The 20,992-nt window shown below is 40.4% G+C and overlaps 1 protein-coding gene across 4 annotated transcripts in view; it reads left to right on the top strand.

The window, feature by feature from the left end:
- SLC41A2 (solute carrier family 41 member 2) overlaps positions 1 to 19,183 on the top strand; it is a 125,513-nt gene extending 106,330 nt beyond the window's left edge. For all 4 annotated transcript variants that reach the window (XM_072655800.1, XM_072655798.1, XM_072655801.1 and 1 more), the window contains exon 11: positions 15,818 to 19,183. In XM_072655800.1, the coding sequence (XP_072511901.1) occupies positions 15,818 to 16,003 (186 nt within the window). In that variant the 3' untranslated portion in view covers positions 16,004 to 19,183. The remainder of the gene's footprint in view (positions 1 to 15,817) is intronic.
- Positions 19,184 to 20,992: the final 1,809 nt, after the last annotated feature.

Below are 20,992 nucleotides of genomic sequence, written 5' to 3'. Positions count from 1 at the left end.
ACAATGACTTGGAGTCAGGAAACTTGGAGTTGAGTTCTGATTCTGCTGCTTACTAGAAGTGTGACTTGTCTTTTCTCGTTGGTGAAATGGGGATGGAAAACCCTGCATGTTCGTTCTCTCTCTCACAGAGTTGTGTGAACATCAGAGTAATCTGTCTGGCAAAGCTTCAGGTGCTACATGTATTTTATACGTACTACTATGTATAAATATACTAGAGGCAGTTAGGTGATGTCATAATGCATAGGGTGCCAGACCTGCAGTCAGGAAGTCTCATCATCCCAAATTCAAATCTGATCTCAGATACTTACTAGCTGTGTGACCCTGAGCAAGTCACTTCACCCTGTTTGCCTTAATCCACTGGAGAAGGAAATAGCAAACCATTTTGGTCTCTTTGCCAGGAATCCCCCATGGACAGTATCGACATGCTATGCTCCGTGGGGATCATGAAGAGTTGGACGTGACTGAATGACTGACCAACAACAGTTTATGCTATGTACTGTACAGATGTGTATTAACGCTGCTACTGTTGGTGGTAATAATAATACCGAAATCCTTTACTGTCACAATTTCATATTGTTGTTGGTGGTTGGAAGTGACATCTTATGGTAGAAAAGAAGGCTTCGGAGAGTGTTACCTTAGTCTTAAGGAAGAAGAACAGATGAGCAATTATACTTTTCAGTTTGTCTTGTGCATTCCACACTGTCATTATGTCCTGTATACAAATATTCCCCTGCTGGCGTGGAGAGAGGCCTGCCCCTGGAATTCTAAACGGCTGGATTGGCGGTGGGTCAGCTCTGGCAGGGGCCTGTCAGTTTAGAAAGGTTTTGAATGTGGGCCTAAGGTCAGGGAGGCTCCTCACTGGAAGATTTGTCTCTAAGTTGGTTAAAGTTTTGAAATGATGGTGGTAGGGGTGCAGTTGGGAGGTTGGGATGTGTATTGATAGTACAGAGCATCTCCCACCTCCACTGATGAAATCACAAAGGTTTGGAAGTGCTGAAGGAAGAGTCTTTATGAGACAGAAAAGATTTTAAAATTCATTTCTTTCTACAAGCAATAAGAAATGAAGCAAACAGAGACACCCAGGAAGGCTTATACAAAGTGAAGTAGCCAGAGCCAGGGAGGCAGTGTACTCTGTGACCATGGCAGTGTGAATGGGAAAGACCCAAGGAAGAACGGGAAGCCCCCACATCCCCCCTCTGGGTCTGGAACATTCCCTAGATGGTCATTGATCACTTTGACCAACTTCTTTTTCTCTCTTTTATTCTTTAAGCAAGGGATACCTCTTTACTGGATGTAAGACCACTAAAAATGATTTTTAAAGAAAAGAAAAATCAGGTTTCAGGGAATAGCTAATGAAACATCACTCTTCCCTTGAAATAGAGAATTGCAGGATGCCTAGGATGACTCTCAGATATGGTCGCCATGTTGGACAGTTTTGTCTGATTGTTCTTCTTTGTCGAAAGGGAGAATTTCATCTGATGGTGGGGTTATAATGAGAGTTGGCATTTATGAAGTGCCTGCAGTGTGTCAGGACCTGGGCTAAAGTACTTGCTAAACACTATCTCATTGAATTCTCTCAATAACCCTGTGAGGTAGGGGCTATTATATAGAAATACATCTGTAAGTACATACATACATACACACATATACATGTATGTATATAATATCTATACATATTATATATTATAATATGAGGAAACTGAGGCAAAAAGCAAGTAGTCTGAGACTGGATTTGAATTTAGGTCTTCCAGACTGCCACAGGTTCCCCACCCTTTCTCTATGATGTAAAGACAAAAAGTGTCAGCAAACATTTTTTTAGAAAGCAAACATTTTGTAGGTATATAATGTGTGTGTGCACACGTGCCTACACTTATGTAGTCATTGGCAGCATTGTCAGGAGGAGTTTCTAAATTATCAGTTTCTGTCACGCTCTCAGCCTCCTGTCCTCTTTTTATATATTGAGCAAGGTGACCAATAACAAATTGGGGAGCACTGTATCTAATCTTCTACATGCTGCTGTATCCAGAGTCTTCTAGAAGTCCAAGAGGATTATGTTTTTGGCCTTGCCTTCATACCGCTGATCAGTTAATTTAGTATGGCCATTTCCTGTATAAATCAGTCTGGTCTCTGTCTGCAGTTCTACAAATGTTTTCAGTTCTGTATTGAGTTAGTGACTTGAGGGTTCTTCCGATCCAGAGGAGGCCTGGATTCTGGGTCTCCTTTTGATGCCCCCTTCATCCATACCCTCAGCTCCTTCCCTTTAAAAAGGAGCTCATGAAAGCATTTTCTTGACTTATCTGTTATGAACTCATATAGCTGTGTCTTGTGCAAAGCTAAAGGTTTGTGTCAGATTTGGTCTCTTTTTAGAATGTTTATTTGTTTTGTTTTGTTACTGGTTGATCTGTTTTTGGTCCATTTCTGTGACTTCATTGGTATATGGAACCTATCTCTACCAATATATACCAGCCCCTGTTCTGCACCCAGGGTGTGGGGATTACTTGGGACTATGTGAAAGAACTGCATTTATTAATGAAGAATAAACCTGACAACTTCCTGTCTGCTGTATGCCCTCATTTCGCTTGTCACTTGTTTTGCATGATGTGACATCTGGATTCTGACCCCTTTTCTTTAATTCTCCATCATAGACCACACTTTTATCATCTTGGATATGAAGAAACAGTACATTTTTAAAAGTCTAGTCTAATTTGTAGAATATCCATTTTCAGGGACATTTAAATCAGACTGGTTCTCAGGTCACTGACACGTTTGTCACCATCTTTTTGATATATTTCTTAAACTCTCTTGACTTGTGGCATGGTGCAAGGTCATGTTGTGGTATCCTATCTCTACCTGGGAATTTCTGACTAATTCTGCTTTAGTTCTTTTTTTCCCTCCAGAATATATCATTCCATCAATAGGGAACTTTTTGGAGAGTGGCTGCTTTTTAGTCTGATGAAGAAGCTTCCTTCTTATACTCTCCCTTAGATTTCAGACAGTGGTTTTGGTACCGTCTTGAATGAAATAATGAATTTTGTCAGAAAAGTCCTTTTTCTAATCTTTGGCACTCCAGTTTTTGTACCATCTTATCCATAACAAGCAGAATTTTTCTTTTACTAGGCTTCTTGCCATTCTTTAAATTTTAAGAAGCTGACTCCACACTGTAGAATAAATTAATAACATCCCTTCCAGCTTCCAGGTCCCTCTGAAGGTCTTTGCTTCTTATGTTTGACAACATGTTTTATGCTTCTTTGTGACCAATCTTGTTTTCCTTTTGGCTTGAAGGATGCTGGAAGCATGACTTCCTCATGCCAGCAGTCACTGCAACATCTCTAATAGTCATTGAAGTGTACTTTTTAAGAGCTGCAACTTTTCAACATTTCCTTAAAGTAATATCCATTTCTTTTTTCAAATCATGAACCAGACACACAAGAAAAGACTGTAAAGGGAAACACACATGCATGGCATGAAGTCTAGTATTCGGCCGACAGAAAACTGATTTCTCATGGAGAAACCAACTCAATCTGGTCAGATATTCCATGTCAGCCTAATGTCAGTGGAAGGATTTGCACCATATTCAAAATTATTCCTTGTCCCAGGTAATTCACATGCCACTGTATAGTTAAGTATAAGTATAGTTATAGTTAAGTAACTTGCCCAGGGTCACACAGTTTTAATAAAGGTAATTTTAATTTTTAAAATGTGATTTATCTTTTTCCAAGTTTGATTTTACATTCCCATACCAAGCAGATATTCACAGCTGTGCTTCTGGTCCTTTTTTTTCTTTGATAGTTTATTTGTTTTTTGTTTTTTTTAATGATCACATATTGGATCTGCTGGAACTGCTATACAAAATATTTGATTTTATCAAACAGCTTTTAAAATAAATTGGAGTAGGGAGGGAGAGAACTTGGAACTCACTTTTAAAAACAATGCATGTTAAAAATAGGTAGTTTTTAAAAAATCCAAAATAAATCAGAGCATGTGATGTAATGGAAAGATGAATGGATGTAGAATTGGGGACCTAGCTGTACTTTTAACTTAATATTTGATCGCTGGGAAGTCAGTTCTCTCTGGCTTTGGCTTCCTCATTTATAAAATTATGGGGTTGGACTACATGACATTCAAGGCTCCATCTAGTTTTTTTTTTTATTTTAAGTTTTCAACATTCATTTCCACAAAATTTTGAGTTCCAAATTTTCTCCTCTTCATCCACCCCAAAATCCCTTGCATTCTGATTACCCCTTCTACCAATCTGCCCTCCCTTTTAACATCCCTCCCTTCCCTTATCCCCATCTTTTCTCTTGTCCTGTAGGGCGAGATAAATTTCTATACTCCATTACCTGTATTTCTTATTTCCCAGTTGTATGCAAAAACAATTCTCAACATTTGTTCCTAAAACTTTGAGTTTCAACTTCTCTTCCTTCCTCCCTCCCCACCCATCCCCACTGAGAAGGCAAGCAATTCAATATAGGCTATATATGTGTAGTTTTGCAAATGACTTCCATAATAGTCATGTTGTGTAAGACTAACTATATTTCCCTCCATCCTATCCTGCCCCCCATTTCTTCTATTCTCTCTTTTGACCTTGTCCCTTCCCAAGAGTGCTGACTTCTAATTGCTCCCTTCAGTCATCCCCCTCTCTGCTTATCCTCTTCTCCCCTATTTTCCTGTAGTATAAAATAGATTTTCATACCAAATTGAATGTGCATGTTATTCCTTCCTTGAACCAAATGTGATGAGAGTAAGCTTCACTTTTTCCCTCTCACCTACCCCCTTTTCACCTCCATTGAAAAAGCTTTTTCTTGCCTCTTTTCTGAGAGGTAATTTGCCCCATTCTATTTCTCCCTTTCTCCTCCTAATATAGTCCTGTCTCACCCCTTAATTTTATTTTTTTTTTAGATATGATCCCTTCCTATTCAACTCACCCTGTGCTGTGTGTGTGTGTGTGTGTGTGTGTGTGTGTGTGTGTATAATCCCTCCAACTACCCAGATACTGAGAAAAGTTTCAAGAGTTACAAATATTATCCTTCCATGTAGGAATGTAAACAGTTTAACTTTAGTAAGTCCCTTGTGATTTCTCTTTCCTGTTTACCTTTTCATGCTTCTCTTGATTCTTGTGTTTGAAAGTCAAATTTTCTTTTCAGCTCTGGTCTTTTCATCAAGAATGCTTGAAAGTCCACTATTTCATTGAATGACCATTTTTCCCCCTGAAGTATTAATACTCAGTTTTGCTGGGTAGGTGATCCTTGGTTTTAATCCTAGTTCCTTTAATATTCCTTCTGGAATATCATATTGGATTCCTTAACGTAGAGGATGCTAGATCTTGTGTTATCCTGATTGTATTTCCACAATACTTGAATTGTTTCTTTCTATCTGCTTGCAATATTTTCTCCTTGACCTGGGAACTCTGGAATTTGGCTACAATGTTCCTAGGAGTTTCTCCTTTTAGATCTCTTTCAGGAGGTGATTGGTGGATTCTTTCAATATTTATTTTGCCCTCTAGCTCTAGAATATCAGGGCAGTTTTCCTTGATAATTTCATGAAAGATAATATCTAGACTCTTTTTTTGATCATGACTTTCAGGTAGTCCCATAATTTTAAAATTGTCTCTCCTGGATCTATTTTCCAGGTCAGTTGTTTTTCCAATGAGATATTTCACATTTGGTCCTTTCTTTAAACAACTATTTTTTCTAACCTGTATTTTTCATGTCACATTAATTTCCTATTATATTGTCCTGGGTCCCCCCAAAGCCATCCTTTATAGCAAAGAATTAAAGAGCCATTTAGAAAAATTAATTAGCCTTTCAACCAAGTAGGATTGTCTGTGTTCCAGACCCCAGTTCACCCACCTCTATAAAGACAGGAGGGAACTCCATCATCTCAAGGGCCAAATGTGATCACGATAACTACAGAATTTGGGGGTTCTGTCTTCTTATTGTTCTCTCCATTTACATTGTTGTCACTTCTATTTTCTTGGTTCTGCTTACTATCCTTTATATAAGGTTATTTATGCCTTCTGATTCTTCTTTGAATTCATTATATTCTTTCATAAGATAGAGTAATATTCCACTGCATTCTTCTCTCCAATGTCTTTAATCATTCTTTAGCTGGTGGGACATACTTTACTTACGTTTTTTTTCTAGTCCCACAAAAACTGCTGCTATGAATTTTTTGGCATATCTGAGAACTTTAGGTCATCTTTGCTTCTAGAAGATCCTTATTCTGACTTGGTAAAAGATATTTCAGGTTACTTCATTTCCATTTTCCTGGAAGTATCCAACATCTCCATATTCTCTTTGAGAATTTTACTCTTTGGGGAAGGATAATTCATGGGGTGCTGAAAAGAGCCCTTGGAGACATTCTTTAATAGATAAATGGTTAAAGGATATGAATAGGCAGCTTTCAGAGGAAGAAATCCGAGCTATCAGTAACCACATAAAGTGTGCTCCAAGTCACTAATAGTAAGAGAGATGAAAATGAAAATAACCCTAACAGATTGGCAAAGATAACAATAAAAGAAAGTGACTGTTGAAGGGACTGAGGGAAATCAGTCTGACTGATGGACTCTGTGGCTGTGAAATGACTCAGCAATTTGGAACGGGCCCCTGGAGTCACTAACGTGGGCATAGCCTTTGATCTAGCAATGACATTAGAAGGCCTGTTCCCCAGCAGATTAGAGAAAGAGGAAAGGGATTCATAAGTGTAAAAATATTTTCAGCAACTCTTTTCGTGGGGGTAAAGAATTGGGTGTCTATTATTTGATGAGTATCTGAACCAATTATGTTATGTGAATATAGTGCAATAGTACTGTGCCATTAGAAATTATGAAAGGGATGGTTTCAGAGAAACCCAAGAAGACTTATATGAACTAATACAGAATGAAGGGAGCAGAACCAGGAGAACAACTCATATATTAACAACATCATTGTAAAGATAAACAGTTTTGAAAGACTGAAGAACTCTGATTGGCACAGTACCCAACTGGGGATTCCAGAGAACTGATAAGCAAACGTTCTGCCTGCCTCCCGATAGAGAAGAGGTGGACTCAAGATTCAGACTGAGACAGAGGTTTTCAAACATGGTCACTGTTTTGCTTAATCGTACATATATGCTACCAGGGCTTTATTTATTTATGTATTTTTGTTTCTTTTTTGTTCCAAATTAGGTAGATGGGAGGGAGAGGGGCTGGGGTAGGGATAGAATAACAGAAAGAAAGAGAGAGAAAGACAGAGGAGAGAGAGAGAGAGAGAGAGAGAGAGAGAGAGAGAGAGAGAGAGAGAGAGAGAGGAACGAAGGAAGGAGGAAAAGAGAAGGAAAGGGAAGTAGGAAGGAAAAGGAAGGAGGGAAAAAGAAAGTAGAGCCACGAAGCTTTACTAATGTATGGAAGAGAAGAGGAGGATGTCTAAAAAGAATTCTAGAGAAGCAGGACTACTTTGAAAGTTACTTGTTGAATTCATTATACATTCTAAAGAAAAGTGAGCTGTCCCTTCAGTTGCATGTTCAATCCTCTTTTCTCACTCTATTGTGTATATGGAGATGCCTTCTTTTTTGGTGTTAAGCTCAGTCCAGGGGTATGGTTTGAATCTCAACATATGTGTACTTGAGCATTTCATCCTTTTTGAGCCTGGTTGGTTTGTTTGTTTTTTCTTTTCTTTCTGTAAAAGGAGAAGGCAGGATTGAATCAGCAAAGTCCTGTCCGACTTTAAATCTCACAGTCCTCATCAGGAGAAGTTAACTGTTCCCTACACTAAGGATGGAGGGGAAGGTTTGGGCTTGTGAGGAAGGGCCTCTCGGAGGGAGGGAGGAGAGAGCAGCGAGAAGAGGAGGTTGAACCATGTTTCTGAGGATGCTTTGTTCTTGATAATTAAAGTCATTTCACGAAGCAATTATTAAGCACTTACTACATGTCAGACATCGTGCTAGGCCCTAGAGACACAAACACGAGGCAGTCACTGCTTTCAAGGGACTTACATTTTAACGTTCATTTTAACGTTAACATCTTTGTCACTTCCCAATGATGTCCATCCCCCAACAGTTTGGAACTGGGCCCTAGAAGTCACTAAAGTATGCACAGCCTTTGATCTAGCAATGACATTAGAAGGCCTGTTCCCAAAGAAATCAGAGAAAGAGAAAAAGGCCGCATATGTATAAAAATATTTTTAGCAACTCTTTTTGCGGGGATGAAGAATTGAGTGCCCATTATTTGGTGAGTACCTGAACAAATTATGTCATATGAATATGATTCAGTGTTCTTATACCATAAGAAATTATGTAAAAATCTCCCTTGTCATACAAAAGAACCCAGCACATTGACCACATCTGAAAAAAGGCACCTCATTCCACACCTCAATTCTGCTGCTTCTCTGAGGAGAGGAAGAAAATGTGCTTCCTTCTCGGTCTTCTGAAGCTGTGATTGGTTGTTCAATCAGTGTTCCTACCTATTCAGCTGTCTGCAAGTTCCCCCACTATTTTACGAGGGGTCAGACTGAGTCCAAAGAAACCAATAAAATATCTAAAGAAGAAATACAAAGCACCTGGGAGAGGAGACAGCTGGAATATGGGGGAAGACTTCTTGTAAAAGGTTGCACAGGCACAGAACCACACAGGGATGGGGGTGGAAAGCACGCTGGCCAGATGGGTGCTTGTTGTAGTATAAGCCTATTCCTAGAGGGGGCCCAGACTGTGAAAAAACACCAGAAACAGGGTTCTTACCAGAGCAGAGCCAGTGCAGATCCCATGGTGCCTCCACCTATGACTCAAAAGTAAACATCAAGGGCTTTCTTAATAAGGTCAAAAGTTATAAAAGGGATGCCTTTGGAGAGTTATTGGGTGAGTGTATACATGTGTCTGTGAGGATTTTTTTCCTTCTTTCTTTTTTTAAACCACCAGCTGGTTAAGTCTCACTCTGTCTTTCTCAGGGCTGCCTGCACCCCTGAGACAGGCTCCCACATCTTTGATTTGCCATATTCTAGGCATTACTGTGACCAAACAAATAAGTAGTTGCAGGTGCTGAGATATAGGTTTTAAGAACCCTTCAATTTAGACTAGGGATATACTTATTCCTGCCTTGTTTCAAGTGAGTTTCCCCAGTTGTTATTTGGGAAAGTGTGTGCTATAAATATCAGAGGGTGAGTGGGATGCAAGCTTGGCTGTTAGGGACTGAGGTTCTCCCTAACAGATATTTGGAAATGGGAAATTGTGCCCAAGTAGAGCTTTTGTTCTGAAATCAAACCAGGGTGCTTCTGTTGGTTTGTTTTCTCTTGTTGTAGTATAAGTTGGGGGTAGGATAGCTTTATACTTAGCATGTAGGAAAAACACCATGTTGTTACTCCAAAAGAGTTTCTGTGCTGTATTTATAAGACAGGATCTCCAAAAGTAACCTTCCATACCACAGGATGCATATGTTGTTTGTCTTGACATTAGCCCTGGAGTCCTTTAAAGGACTCTTCATGTGTGGAAGTTCTGGCCTGTGTTAATTCATGGAAGAAGCTGCTGCTGAATCTCTATCTTCCAAAGCAAACACACTCTTTTACTGTATTATTTGTTTGAATTCCAAGCAACACACCTGGAGCCTGGAAATTAAATTAGCCAAGACTACAGAGTTGCCTTTTCAGAAGATGTATTTGCTTAAAGAAGTTATGCATATTTCATAAAGAATAAACGGAATATTTATTAACTCAAAAAAATTATAATCCAACCCTGGTTTGATTTGAGATGTGCTTTTTCAGTACAAATTCCACAGAATTTCAGGTCCGGAATAGAGGCTGTAATAGGCCTCTACCCTAGCCTCTCACCAGGAATCTCTTTTTTTAATCGATGAAGAAACCAAAACCCCCAGAGAATGAATGAATGAATGAATTATCCAAGATCCCAGGACTACTTAATCAAAGTGGCAAGATCAGAAATTCAAGTCTTCTGTTTCTTAGTCCAGGACTTCTCTCATCACAACATTTAAATTTTGTCTTATTTAGTTATTTTAAGAGAAATATTTGAAACACTGTAAGCCTCAAGAGCTGTGGCTCACTTATGCTAGTTCTTCCTGTCCACATACTTTCAAGTTTAATTTAATAATAATATTAAACCTATAATTCAGTGAGCATTTATTAGAGTATGCCCCAAACCACACAAATTGGTATAGACCAGTCATAGGAGTTGGGTGTGGGTGAGTAAAGCGATCACTGATGACTTTGGGGAAGAACAGAGGTGAGACTTGAGGTGGGCTTTGAAAAATGGATAGGATTTGGGAGAGTATTCCAGACTGAGGTGATGACAGAGGCGCACTGTGCTGTATACAGAGAGCAGATGGCTTATGTAGGAGAGTGGGAGAGAATCGGGCTGGAAGGAGGGCTCTGAGCTACATTGTGAGGATTTGGGACCCCTCTAAGGATTTGGGGCATTAAGCTCAGGGCAATGATTTTAGAATTTTAGAAAGACCAATCTGGTGCCAGTGCCCAGGATGAGCCCGGGAGGAGAGCAACTAGAGTCCAGAGACATTAATTAGGAGCTTATTGCAGAAATCCAAATGGGCAGCAGCTGAGAGTAGGATTCTGAGATAGGAAATTACATATGAGAGAGATTTTGGAGAGACTGTAGGAGTGTGAAGCCAATGAATCTAGCTGCCATTTAAAATTTTTTTAATGTTTGTTTATTTATTTTTAGTTTTCAACATTCATTTCCACAAAATTTTGAGTTCCAAATTTTCTCCCCATCTCTCCCCTCCACCCACCCCAAAGTGCTATGCATTCTGATTACCCCTTTCACCAATCTGCCCTCCCTTCTATCACACCCCTCCTTCTCTTATCCCCATCTTCTCTTTTTTCTTGTAGGACAAGATAGATTTCTGTACCCCATTGCCTGTATTTATTTCCCAGTTGCATGCAAAAACAATTCTCAACATTCATTCCTGAAACTTTGAGTTCCAGCTTCTCTCCCTTCCTCCCTCCCGACCCATTCCCACTGAGACGGCACGTAATTGAATATAGGTTACATATGTGTAGTTTTGCAAAAGACTTCCATAATAACCATGTTGTGTAAGACTAACTGTATTTCCCTCCATCCTATCCTGCCCCCCCATTTTTTCTATTCTCTCTTTTGACTTTGTCCCTCCCCAAAAGTGTTTACTTCTAATTACTCCCTCCTCCCATTTACATTCCCTTCTATGATCTCTTCCCACTTATCCCCTTCTCTCCTACTTTTCTATAGTGTAAGATAGATTTTCATACCAAATTAAGTGAGCATGTTATTCCCTCCTTAAGCCAAATGTGATGAGAGTAAACTTCACTTTTTCCCTCTCACCTCCCCCCTTTTCCCCTCCATTGAAAAAGCTTTTTCTTGCCTGTTTTATGAGACATAATTTGCCCCATTCCATTTCTCCCTTTCTCCTCCATATATATGTATATATACATATGTATGTATACCTTAATTTTATTTTTTTAGATATCATCCCTTCTTATTCAACTCAACCTGTGATCTCTCTCTCTCTCTCTCTCTCTCTCTCTCTCTCTCTCTCTCTCTCGTGTGTGTGTATGTGTGTAATCCCTCCAACTACCCAAATACTGAGAAAAGTCTCAAGAGTTGCAAATATCTTTTCATGTAGGAATGTAAACAGTTCAACTTTAGTAAATCCCTTGTGATTTCTGTTTCCTGTTTACCTTTTCATGCTTCTCTTGATTCTTGTGTTTGAAAGTCAGATTTTCTATTCAGTTCTGGTCTTCTCATCAAGAATGCTTGAAAGTACTCTATTTCACTGAATGACCATTTTTTTCCCCTGAAGTATTATACTCAGTTTTGCTGGGTAGGTGATTCTTGGTTTTAATCCTAGTTCCTTTGACTTCTGGAATATCATATTCCAAGCCCTTCAATTCCTTAATGTAGAAGCTGCTAGATCTTGTGTCATCCTGATTGTATTTCCACAATACTTGAATTGTTTCTTTCTAGCTGCTTGCAATATTTTCTTCTTGACCTGAGAATTCTGGAATTTGGCTCCAATATTCCTAGGAGTTTCTCTTTTTGGATATCTTTCAGGAGGTGATTGGTGGGTTCTTTCAATATTTATTTTGCCCTCTGGTTCTAGAATATCAGGGCAGTTTTCCTTGATAATTTCATGAAAGATGATGTGTAGGCTCTTTTTTTGATCATGACTTTCAGGTAGTCCCATAATTTTAAAACTGTCTCTCCTGGATCTATTTTCCAGGTCAGTTGTTTTTCCAATGAGCTGTTTCACATTGTCTTCTCTTTTTTCATTCTTTTGGGTTGTTTTTTTTTTTGTAATTTCTTGGTTTCTCATAAAGTCATTAGTTTCCATCTGCTCCATTCTAATTTTTAAAGAACTATTTTCTTCAGTGAGCTTTTGAAACTCCTTTTCATTTGGCTAATTCAGCTTTTTAAAAGCATTTTTCTTCTCATTGGCTTTTTGGACCTTTTTTGCCAATTGAGTTAGCCTATTTTTAAAGTTGTTATTTTCTTCATCATTTTTGGGTCTCCTTTAGCAAGCTGTTGACTCATGTTTCATGATTTTCTTGTATTGCTCTCATTTCTCTTCCCAGTTTTTCCTCTCCCTTTCATATTTGATTTTCAAAATCGTTTTTGAGCTCTTCCATGGCCTGAGACTATTGCATGTTTATTTTGGAGGTTTTGGATGCAGAAACCTTGACTTTTAGGTCTTTCTGTGATGGTATGCATTTGTTCCTCTTCATTCAAAAGGATAGAAGAAAATACCTGTTCACCAACAAAGTAGCCTTCTGTAGTCTTATTTTTTCCCCCTTTTTTGGGCGTTTTCCCAGCCAGTTACTTGACTTTTCAGTCCTTTGTCAAGAGGAGGGTATACTCTGGGGACCTGTAAGTTCTCAGTTCCTCTAAGGTGGCACAATCAAGGGGGAGGGCTACCTCAAGCTTTTCTGCCCAAGAACTGCAAGTTAGAATTCTCTCTTCAGAGCCTCCACCAGCTCCACTATGGCAGCACCCCTCCTCACCTCAAGGCCACCACTCAGGGCTGAAATTCAGATCAGCTGCTTGATTTCCCCAGCATCTTTAGGCCTAGGGCTCCAAAACTGGATGCTGCTGCTGCAGTGGCTGCTGTTGGTGGGGCCAGACAGCATTCCCTTCTCACCCAGTTGAAAGAGCTTTCTCGCTGACCTTTGAAGCTGTCTTTGGTATTTGTGGGTTGAGTAATCTGGGAATCACAGCTGCTGCCAAGGATTCCACCCCCAAGGCCTGTTCTGGTTCTGTTCCTGCTGATGCTGCATGGCCAAGGCTGGGCTCCACTCCGCTCTGAGACCAGTTTGATAGAGCTTTTCTGCCTGGAATCTGAGAGTCAGGTTCCCTCTCCACAACTGCCACTCAGGGCTGAGATTCAGATCAGCCACTTGATTCCCTCAGGGGCTTTAGGCAGAGGGCTCAAAAAAGGCTGCTGTGCCGCAGTGACTACTGCCACCCTTAGGTTACTGGGGCCAGACTGTGTTCCCTTCTCACCCAGGTGAAAGTGCTTTCTCACTGACCTTTGAAGCTGTCTTTGGCATTTGTGGTTTGAGTAATCTGGGAACTGCAGCTGTTGGTGGGGATTCTGCCCCTGAGTCCTGCTTGCATGGCCAAGGCTGGGCTGCTCTCTGAGGGCTGCACTCAGGTGTGATTCCTGTCCACCTTCCAGTCTGTCTTGGCCTGGAAATCTCTTTTACTCTGCCATTTTGTGGCTTCTGCTGGTCTAGAATTTGTTTAGGGTAATTTTTTACAGGTATTTCATGGGCTATGGGGGGAGAGCTAGAGTAGGTGCATCTTTCTACTCCACCATCTTGGCTCTGCTAGCTGCCATTTTTTAAATGCCAAGCCCTTGGAAGAGCTGTGGGTGTTGGGATAGGACTGACCTCCAAGGCAGGAAGACCTGGGCAGGAGCCCTGCCTCTACCATGGCCTGGCTCTGGGACCTGGGTAGCCATCCATCCTTCATGGTCCCAGGGCTCTTAAGCTGCAGAAAATGTCCAGATCTGCACTGGTAGAGACTTCCCTATGTCAGTGACATCACGGGTTTGGCTCCTAACAGCTTGCGTCAGAGTACTTGAGATACCAGCCAAACTACAAAGCTCTCTTGGAGCTTCTGGCCTAATAGAGGAGAGAAAAGGGACATGTAAATAATGAATTTACAAAATAGAAGGCAAAAGCATGTTAGAGCCCAAAACACTGAGGAGAATTCTGAAGAAATTAAGAAAGGGCTAAAGTCGTCCTCTAGCTCTTGTTGGATGATATCAGACCTTGCTTCCTGAAACAGGTGATATCACGTCTGCCTGATAGTGGAGGGAGATGAGGGAGAATTTAAGGAGATGAGATTGTCAGGAATTACCTCCAGACTGTGTAATTAGGGAGCCAAGGAGAGGTGAATGAGAGGATAGATGAGTGAGGAGGATCAGGATGAAGTCACATAATATGAAATTGTAATGTGGTTCAGTCAACATTTAGAAAAAAATTTCTCTAGCACCTAGCAATACTCTCCAACCTAGGACCAGGAGGGAGTTAAGGAGATGATGGGTGTGTTAGGCCCCCTGTGAAAATAAGGGGCAGGGGGCTTATCTGAGAACAGTAGTGTGGTAATCAGTGACAGAAGGATCTGGGGGGAGGGTAGTGTCTTGTTACCAGGAGGCTTTATGGCCTAGGGGAACGATTGAAGACCCAGCTTTGAACAGACACTGAGAGAGGGAGCAAATAGGGAGAAGATCTGGGAGTGCTAAACATTAGCCTGGCAGCTAGGGGAGAAGTAACAAGGGTGTCTAAGGTTCATGCCCAGAGCAGGTCAGATAAGAGGGAAAAATAAAGCCCTGGGGCAGAAGGCAAATTGAAGGCCCAGGTTAGAGTCCTGGAATGGCAAAATACAGTTGCTGGTAGGTAAGAGGGAGTCAAGGAGGGGTCACCCAGGCTCTCTGAGGGGGAACGAAGTCAGAGCACAGACGCTGGTCTCCAGTGTTGCTGGTCCTGCCTGGGGAGTAGTTGGAGTACATCGCTGTTCTTTGTCTGCACTGTGGAGTTAACTGGAGGGTCAGGCCAGCATGTCTTCTAAGTTCATAAATCATGGCAGATCACAGGAGAACATGTCCTCTCCCCTTTATAGATGCCCTTTTATTGTAACTTTATGCAGTTATCACAGGTTGTTATTGTTGTAAAGTGTCTTTGCCAGGGCTTGTTGGAGAGCCCTGTGGCCTTGAAATGTCTTCCTGACTAGATGTACATAACTGGTTAGACAGATGCAGCACAGAGCAGCCAAGGCTAATGGCCAGAGGGCGGGAAGCTGGCCTTCCCTTCTTCTGACTTTGTGCCTTTGGGCAAACTTTCACTTTAGGGTTAGGGTTCGGTTAACCTTAGGTTAGACTGAGCCAACCTGTTTTAACCACCTCTTTGGGTTGTTGGGAGATAGGGTAAAAATGAGGTGATAGATGTGAACGATCTTTTAAAATGTCCAAAGGGTTAGACAAGGTAAGCTTGATATTCGTCATATTACTTTATAAGTATTTCATGAGAGAGAATGTCAGTGAGTCATCCAATTTTATCCTTACTACCCAGAACAGTACATGTTGGACACTTAATTAATGCTTCCTGTATTGAATTGAGTCACAGGATCTTGCATCAAGATTGCCTGACCCAGACCTGAATAGGGAGCCCCAGCCATGTCCTTGGCACCTTACTTGCGTGGAAGATGCTCAGTTCTTTACTATTAGTTGTCTTAGGCCCCCATGGGAAAGCCAGCAGAAGTCCGGGATTTGGGCTTGTTTGCAGTCTTCTAATGGACTAGGAATTGTCTGTACCACCTAGAAATAATCTTTGATTTATCATTCTAGGTATTCACCTTGCTGTGGATTGCTGACTGGATGGTGCATCACTTCTGGAGAAAAGGAAAGGATCCTGATAGCTTTTCCATCCCATATCTTACAGCTTTGGGAGATCTGCTTGGAACAGCCTTATTAGCCTTGAGCTTTCATTTTCTGTGGCTCATTGGAGATCGAGATGGCGACGTTGGAGACTAGTGAAATGTGGAACTGCTGACCATTCCTCAGACCATATAGAAGAAAGACAGAAGATGGGGTTTATGAGTCCTTTTCAAGACCTTTAATACAATACAGTGATCTCACTTTGGCTGGGTTAATTTTAAGTTGGAACTGATAGGATTAAATGGCCTTAACTTTTTTTAAAAAAAACTGAATTTGAATAGAAAATAAAAATGAAGGGTATTTGCCTTTCATATGAGAAAATGAAGGATGATTTGACATTGAAACAGATATGAGTTTCATCTCTGGAGTTAATTAAATCAGAAAATATGAAGGGAGTTAAATGAGTAATATTGTAAGTAGACACACCCCAGGAACGCACTTGGTTGGTGTTTGACTGGTAATGGAAAGTTGGAGGTGGGGAGATTAGACTCTTTTCTAATGAATTTGGTTACAATGAAAATTCTAATTTAAAAGAAAAAATAACCTTTTGGAGTTTAAAAAGTTTTAACTACTTCCACCTCTACACCAGCTGAGTTTGAATTTACAAATGAACAGTCCCCCAAAGATATCTTATCAGAGATGAGGACTTCACCCCATAAAGCCCCATGAGCTCCCCAGAGATGCCAATGTCGTGATTCCAATTCCACCACTGTTGGTGGCCAGCCAGTATAGAGCAGGGTGATTGGCTGGGGGTAGGGCTCAGAGGACAACAATTAGGTCATTTGGGGTCATTGATTTCTTTTTTTTCCAAAAGCCAGAGATAGAACCAAACAAGAGGAAGGAACTCAGTTGTGTTTGTTAGACCCAACATGGTGTGAAAAACCACTTTCTTCTTTGTTGGAAAGTTGGGTTAATAATGATCATAGTACCGTTTGAGTAGTCAGCATTAGGATAGATCAGGAAGAGTGTTGATGCAATGTGTGGTGTTTGCGCACAAGGTCTACTAAGGGTCCAGATTTCTTACTGGGGTTGTAAATATTTCCCCATTTAAAATTCTTCCAGCAAAGAAGAGGATGCTTGGTTTAGTTCCATTTATGCAGCAGAGAAAAAAGGAGTACAGTTTACAGACGAGCAAGTGAAAGATTTAAATATTTTGAAGAAATCAATTGAAAAGCCTGAGTTTATCCTTTAGGAAGTCAAAAAAAGGCTGTGGCACATCTGCCCATGCCTTACCAATGCTGCCCATCTGCAGACAGGCTGATGTTTACCCAGGGGCCAGAACACATGCTTAGGGTGGAGTTTTTCTTTACCTGTTTTTCCAAGAATCACTCATGTCTGTTGGGAATACTTGGACCAATCTGATTAATTATTGGAAAAGAGCAGCATTTTTTTTTTTTATAAAATAGAGCAAATCAATAAACTGCAGTGGAATGGCCCTATCCGTTGTATACTAATTATCCTTCTAGTGTGGATTAAAGAGGGCATTCCACTTGAATTCGGCTTGTGGTGGCTCACATCTTGGTTAGCTTTATTTAAGTAATAGGTTCTATATAACTTTATTGCTGAAATCATTCCTGTTGAGTGCTTTAAAAGGAGGAGGACTAAATCAGTCCTAGGTTTTCTTTTGGTTTTCTCTTTAATTCTTCCCTTCTCTGCCTTATAATGCAGTTGTCATAGATGATAAGAGAAGTCATTACAGTTTTTCCTTAACAAGGTTATGGTGTCACACAGTGAACATGCTTGTAAAAGAAAGACTGAGGAAGTAGAAGTTCACAAATATTTAATTGAGAAGGTTTTATAAAAATCCATTAAGACTTAGTTTGATCTTATTTAAAGAGTTTGAAAAATACTTGTTTATACTTGGGTTATATGTTCTGTAATCATTTCTAGAACTTGTGTGTCAACTGAAATTCCTAGTAAATTTTATTTTGGCTACTTTTAGCAGAAAAAAAATTATGCCACACCTCAGTATTTGCCAACCAGCTCTTTTCTCATTCATTCACCAAGCCTCTTGTCCAGTCTTTATTTCCCCATAAAATTAGCATAAAACTGCTAAAAAATAGACGGACCATTTACATTTACATATTCCCTCACACTTTACAAAGTCCTCGTATGCACTATCTCACATTGTGATCCTCATGATAATCCTGGGAGGCAGCTAATACAAGTATCATCGCTCATCATTTCACAGATGAGGAAACTCATATTTGCAAGGATCAGCTGGTTCAGGACAGAGCATAGACGCCATCAGAACTTCTCATGTCGGATCCAGTGTTCTTTCCATGATGTCAGGCTGCTTCTAAGTGCTCCAGAGTGATGGCTATCCTTGAAGGTTCAAAGAGGGAATCACATATGTGCCCTCCTACCCCACATACACAGACCACCCCCCACACCGCTCCAGGGAATCTTCCTTTTTCACCCAATATGGGTCACTTTTAATTACTGGTGTACCTAAGGGCCACAGACAGGTGACATTGATGAAAACCTTAGGTCAACCCAAAACCTGGAGTTCTATCTCATTTGGATCCTGTGCCTGAGTCAGCCTATAAGTAGTTGGCTTGGCTCGAGGTTGACCTCCATTCTTTTTTCCTAATTAGTAGAGCAGGCCAGGAGCATGAAGGAGGAAAGGAAGAGATGGGGCCTCAATGTACAGGATAATTCATTTGGAGCTAACGATAGACTCAGAGATCATTTGCTCCAACCAAATGAGGAAACTGAGGATCCAAGTGGGCCATTAAGCCCCAGACCTGGGATGTAAACTCAGATGCTCTGACCCCACATGCCCTCCTCTTTCTACTCTGTCATGCATCCAGAGGCCCAGAACTCACCTTTTGTAGCACTTTATGGTTTACAAAGCGCTCTCCTCCTGAACATTATTTACAACCCATGGACTACTAGACAATCATCTACTGGTTGAGCTAAATATAAAATGAAAGTACATTGTTTAAAAAATAAAAACCACTATGTGTGCTTATCATTAATAAACTTATCTACAGATTTGAACATATTGTGACCAATTTTGTTAAAAATATACAAAATTTATCAGTATATCCTTCCTTATCAGCAACACATTACAGTGTTTAGTCCAGAAACCAACCAATAATTTTATTACGTATGGTGCTTATTTTACCACAATATAAAAAAATACCCACACACTTACCCTTTAATTACTTATCATTAGACACTTTAGTGTGTGTGGGGAGATATTCATGTTGTTGACTCATCTTGATCTGTGATAAAAAGATTTCCTTTAGAATAAAGTTTCTTGAAAAGAGATTGCAGTGGAAACTTATTTGAAATGTGTCTTTAAGGAGGCATAAAAAAAGTCCATATTCATTGTCAATGGAGTTGTGGGTCTTGTTCTTTTAGTGAATTGGACTTCCTTCCCAGCCCTGTCAGTCACCTATGGTCTGGTGAACCCAAGGAAAACAGGCACCTGCCATGGTGGGTGTCTGTTGTCTAGTCAATTCGATGAAAATACCATGTACTCAGCATTTAGGGGCTGCATATTGGAGAGACCATCAGAAGAGGCCATGTTTGGATTTCTTTGTGTGAGTATTCCTGTGTAGATTGTGATACTTAAATTCATGATGTTATGGGTCAAGCCTTTCCACTTGCACCCCCAAGCCTTTTATAGTTTGTCTGTTTTGTGAATAGCTTTGCAAAACATTTGTCACTGGCATCCAGCCTTCAGGTGACTGTCTTCTCTGGGTTTTGCTAAACTAGTTCTTGGATAACAACTATAGACTGTTGCTGGTCAAATACCTGAAGTGTTTTCAGGCTGGCAAGTCCAGCCAATGCTTCAGTTCTACTGGCAGAGCTTTCCAGTGCCTAGAGTCACCTCCACACTTTGAAGAGACATCAGAAGAGGGCCTGAGTGTCTAACTAGTGATCAGCCTTGGGTCAGAAGCTCTTCTCTCCCACAAGGAGCCTGGAAATACCTTGGGAACAGTTCATTGGAGTGACTTGGCTTCATCCCAGAGGAAAACTGGAAGCTTGAATATGTAGCACCCTTGCAGAAGTGTCCATCAGCTGCTCCACCAGCATCCAGCCAGTTCTATTTCTATAGGAAATGATGTAGAAACTCAAAGACATCAAAGTGCCAGCTCTTTCCAATCCCTGGGGGGTCTGCCTAATCCCTGTGACATAGAGCACCCCTCTAGGGGAAAGGGGAATCCTCCCATGTCAGGTGACTGCTGTTTGCTCTTTCATCACCAACAGGTCTCCTCCCTCACTCCCAACAGGTGCTAAACCTCCCTTTGTACCTGTCCTCTGGCTCTTATCACTAATTGCCTCCAGGTTGGCTTTTTTTTTTTTTTTTTTGCTTTTGCTTTTTTATTACCCATGCATACCTAGCAGAGTGCCCTTGTGCCGAGTATATGCTTCACACACAAATGTGTTGAACTTAAATCTAGATTGGAAACTCTCTATATTCAAGGACTCTATCATATATCTGTTTTACATTTTTACTGTCATAGCAGGAAAAAAAATACTTTTTTTTTTTTTTTTGGAGTTAGACCTGACCCAAGTCCTCTTCTGCTTAACAGCTATGTGATCTTACATAAATCACTTTACCAATGTAGACTTCAGTTTTCTCATTTATAAAATAAGGGGAATAATCAGTGGTTTTCAAACTTTTTGGTCTCATGATGTCTGTACGCTCTTTTTTTTTAAATTTATTTTTTTTAAATTTTCTATGTTTATTTACTTTTAGTTTTCAGCATTCATTTCCACAAATTGTTGAGTTCCAAATTTTCTCCTCATCTCTCCCCTCCCCCCACCCCATAATGCCTTGCATTCTGATTACCCCTTCCCTCAATATGCCCTCCCTTCTATCACACCCCTTCTTTCCCTTTTCCCCATCTTCTCTCTTTTCTTGTAGGGCAAGATAGATTTTTATACCCCATTACCTGTATTTCTTATTTACCAGTTGCATGTAAAAACAATACTCAACATTTGTTCCTAATATTTTGGATTCCAACTTCTCTCTCTTCCCCTGAGAAGGCAAACAATTCAATATATGTGCAGTTTTGCAAAAGGCTTCCATAATAGTCATGTTGTGTAAGACTAACTATATTTCCCTCC

Source organism: Notamacropus eugenii, chromosome 3 (genome assembly GCF_028372415.1).
Source record: "Notamacropus eugenii isolate mMacEug1 chromosome 3, mMacEug1.pri_v2, whole genome shotgun sequence".
NCBI classification, from domain to species: domain Eukaryota; kingdom Metazoa; phylum Chordata; class Mammalia; order Diprotodontia; family Macropodidae; genus Notamacropus; species Notamacropus eugenii.
The sequence above is the reverse complement of the archived record's forward strand: the minus strand, read 5'-3'. Positions and strand labels throughout refer to the sequence as shown.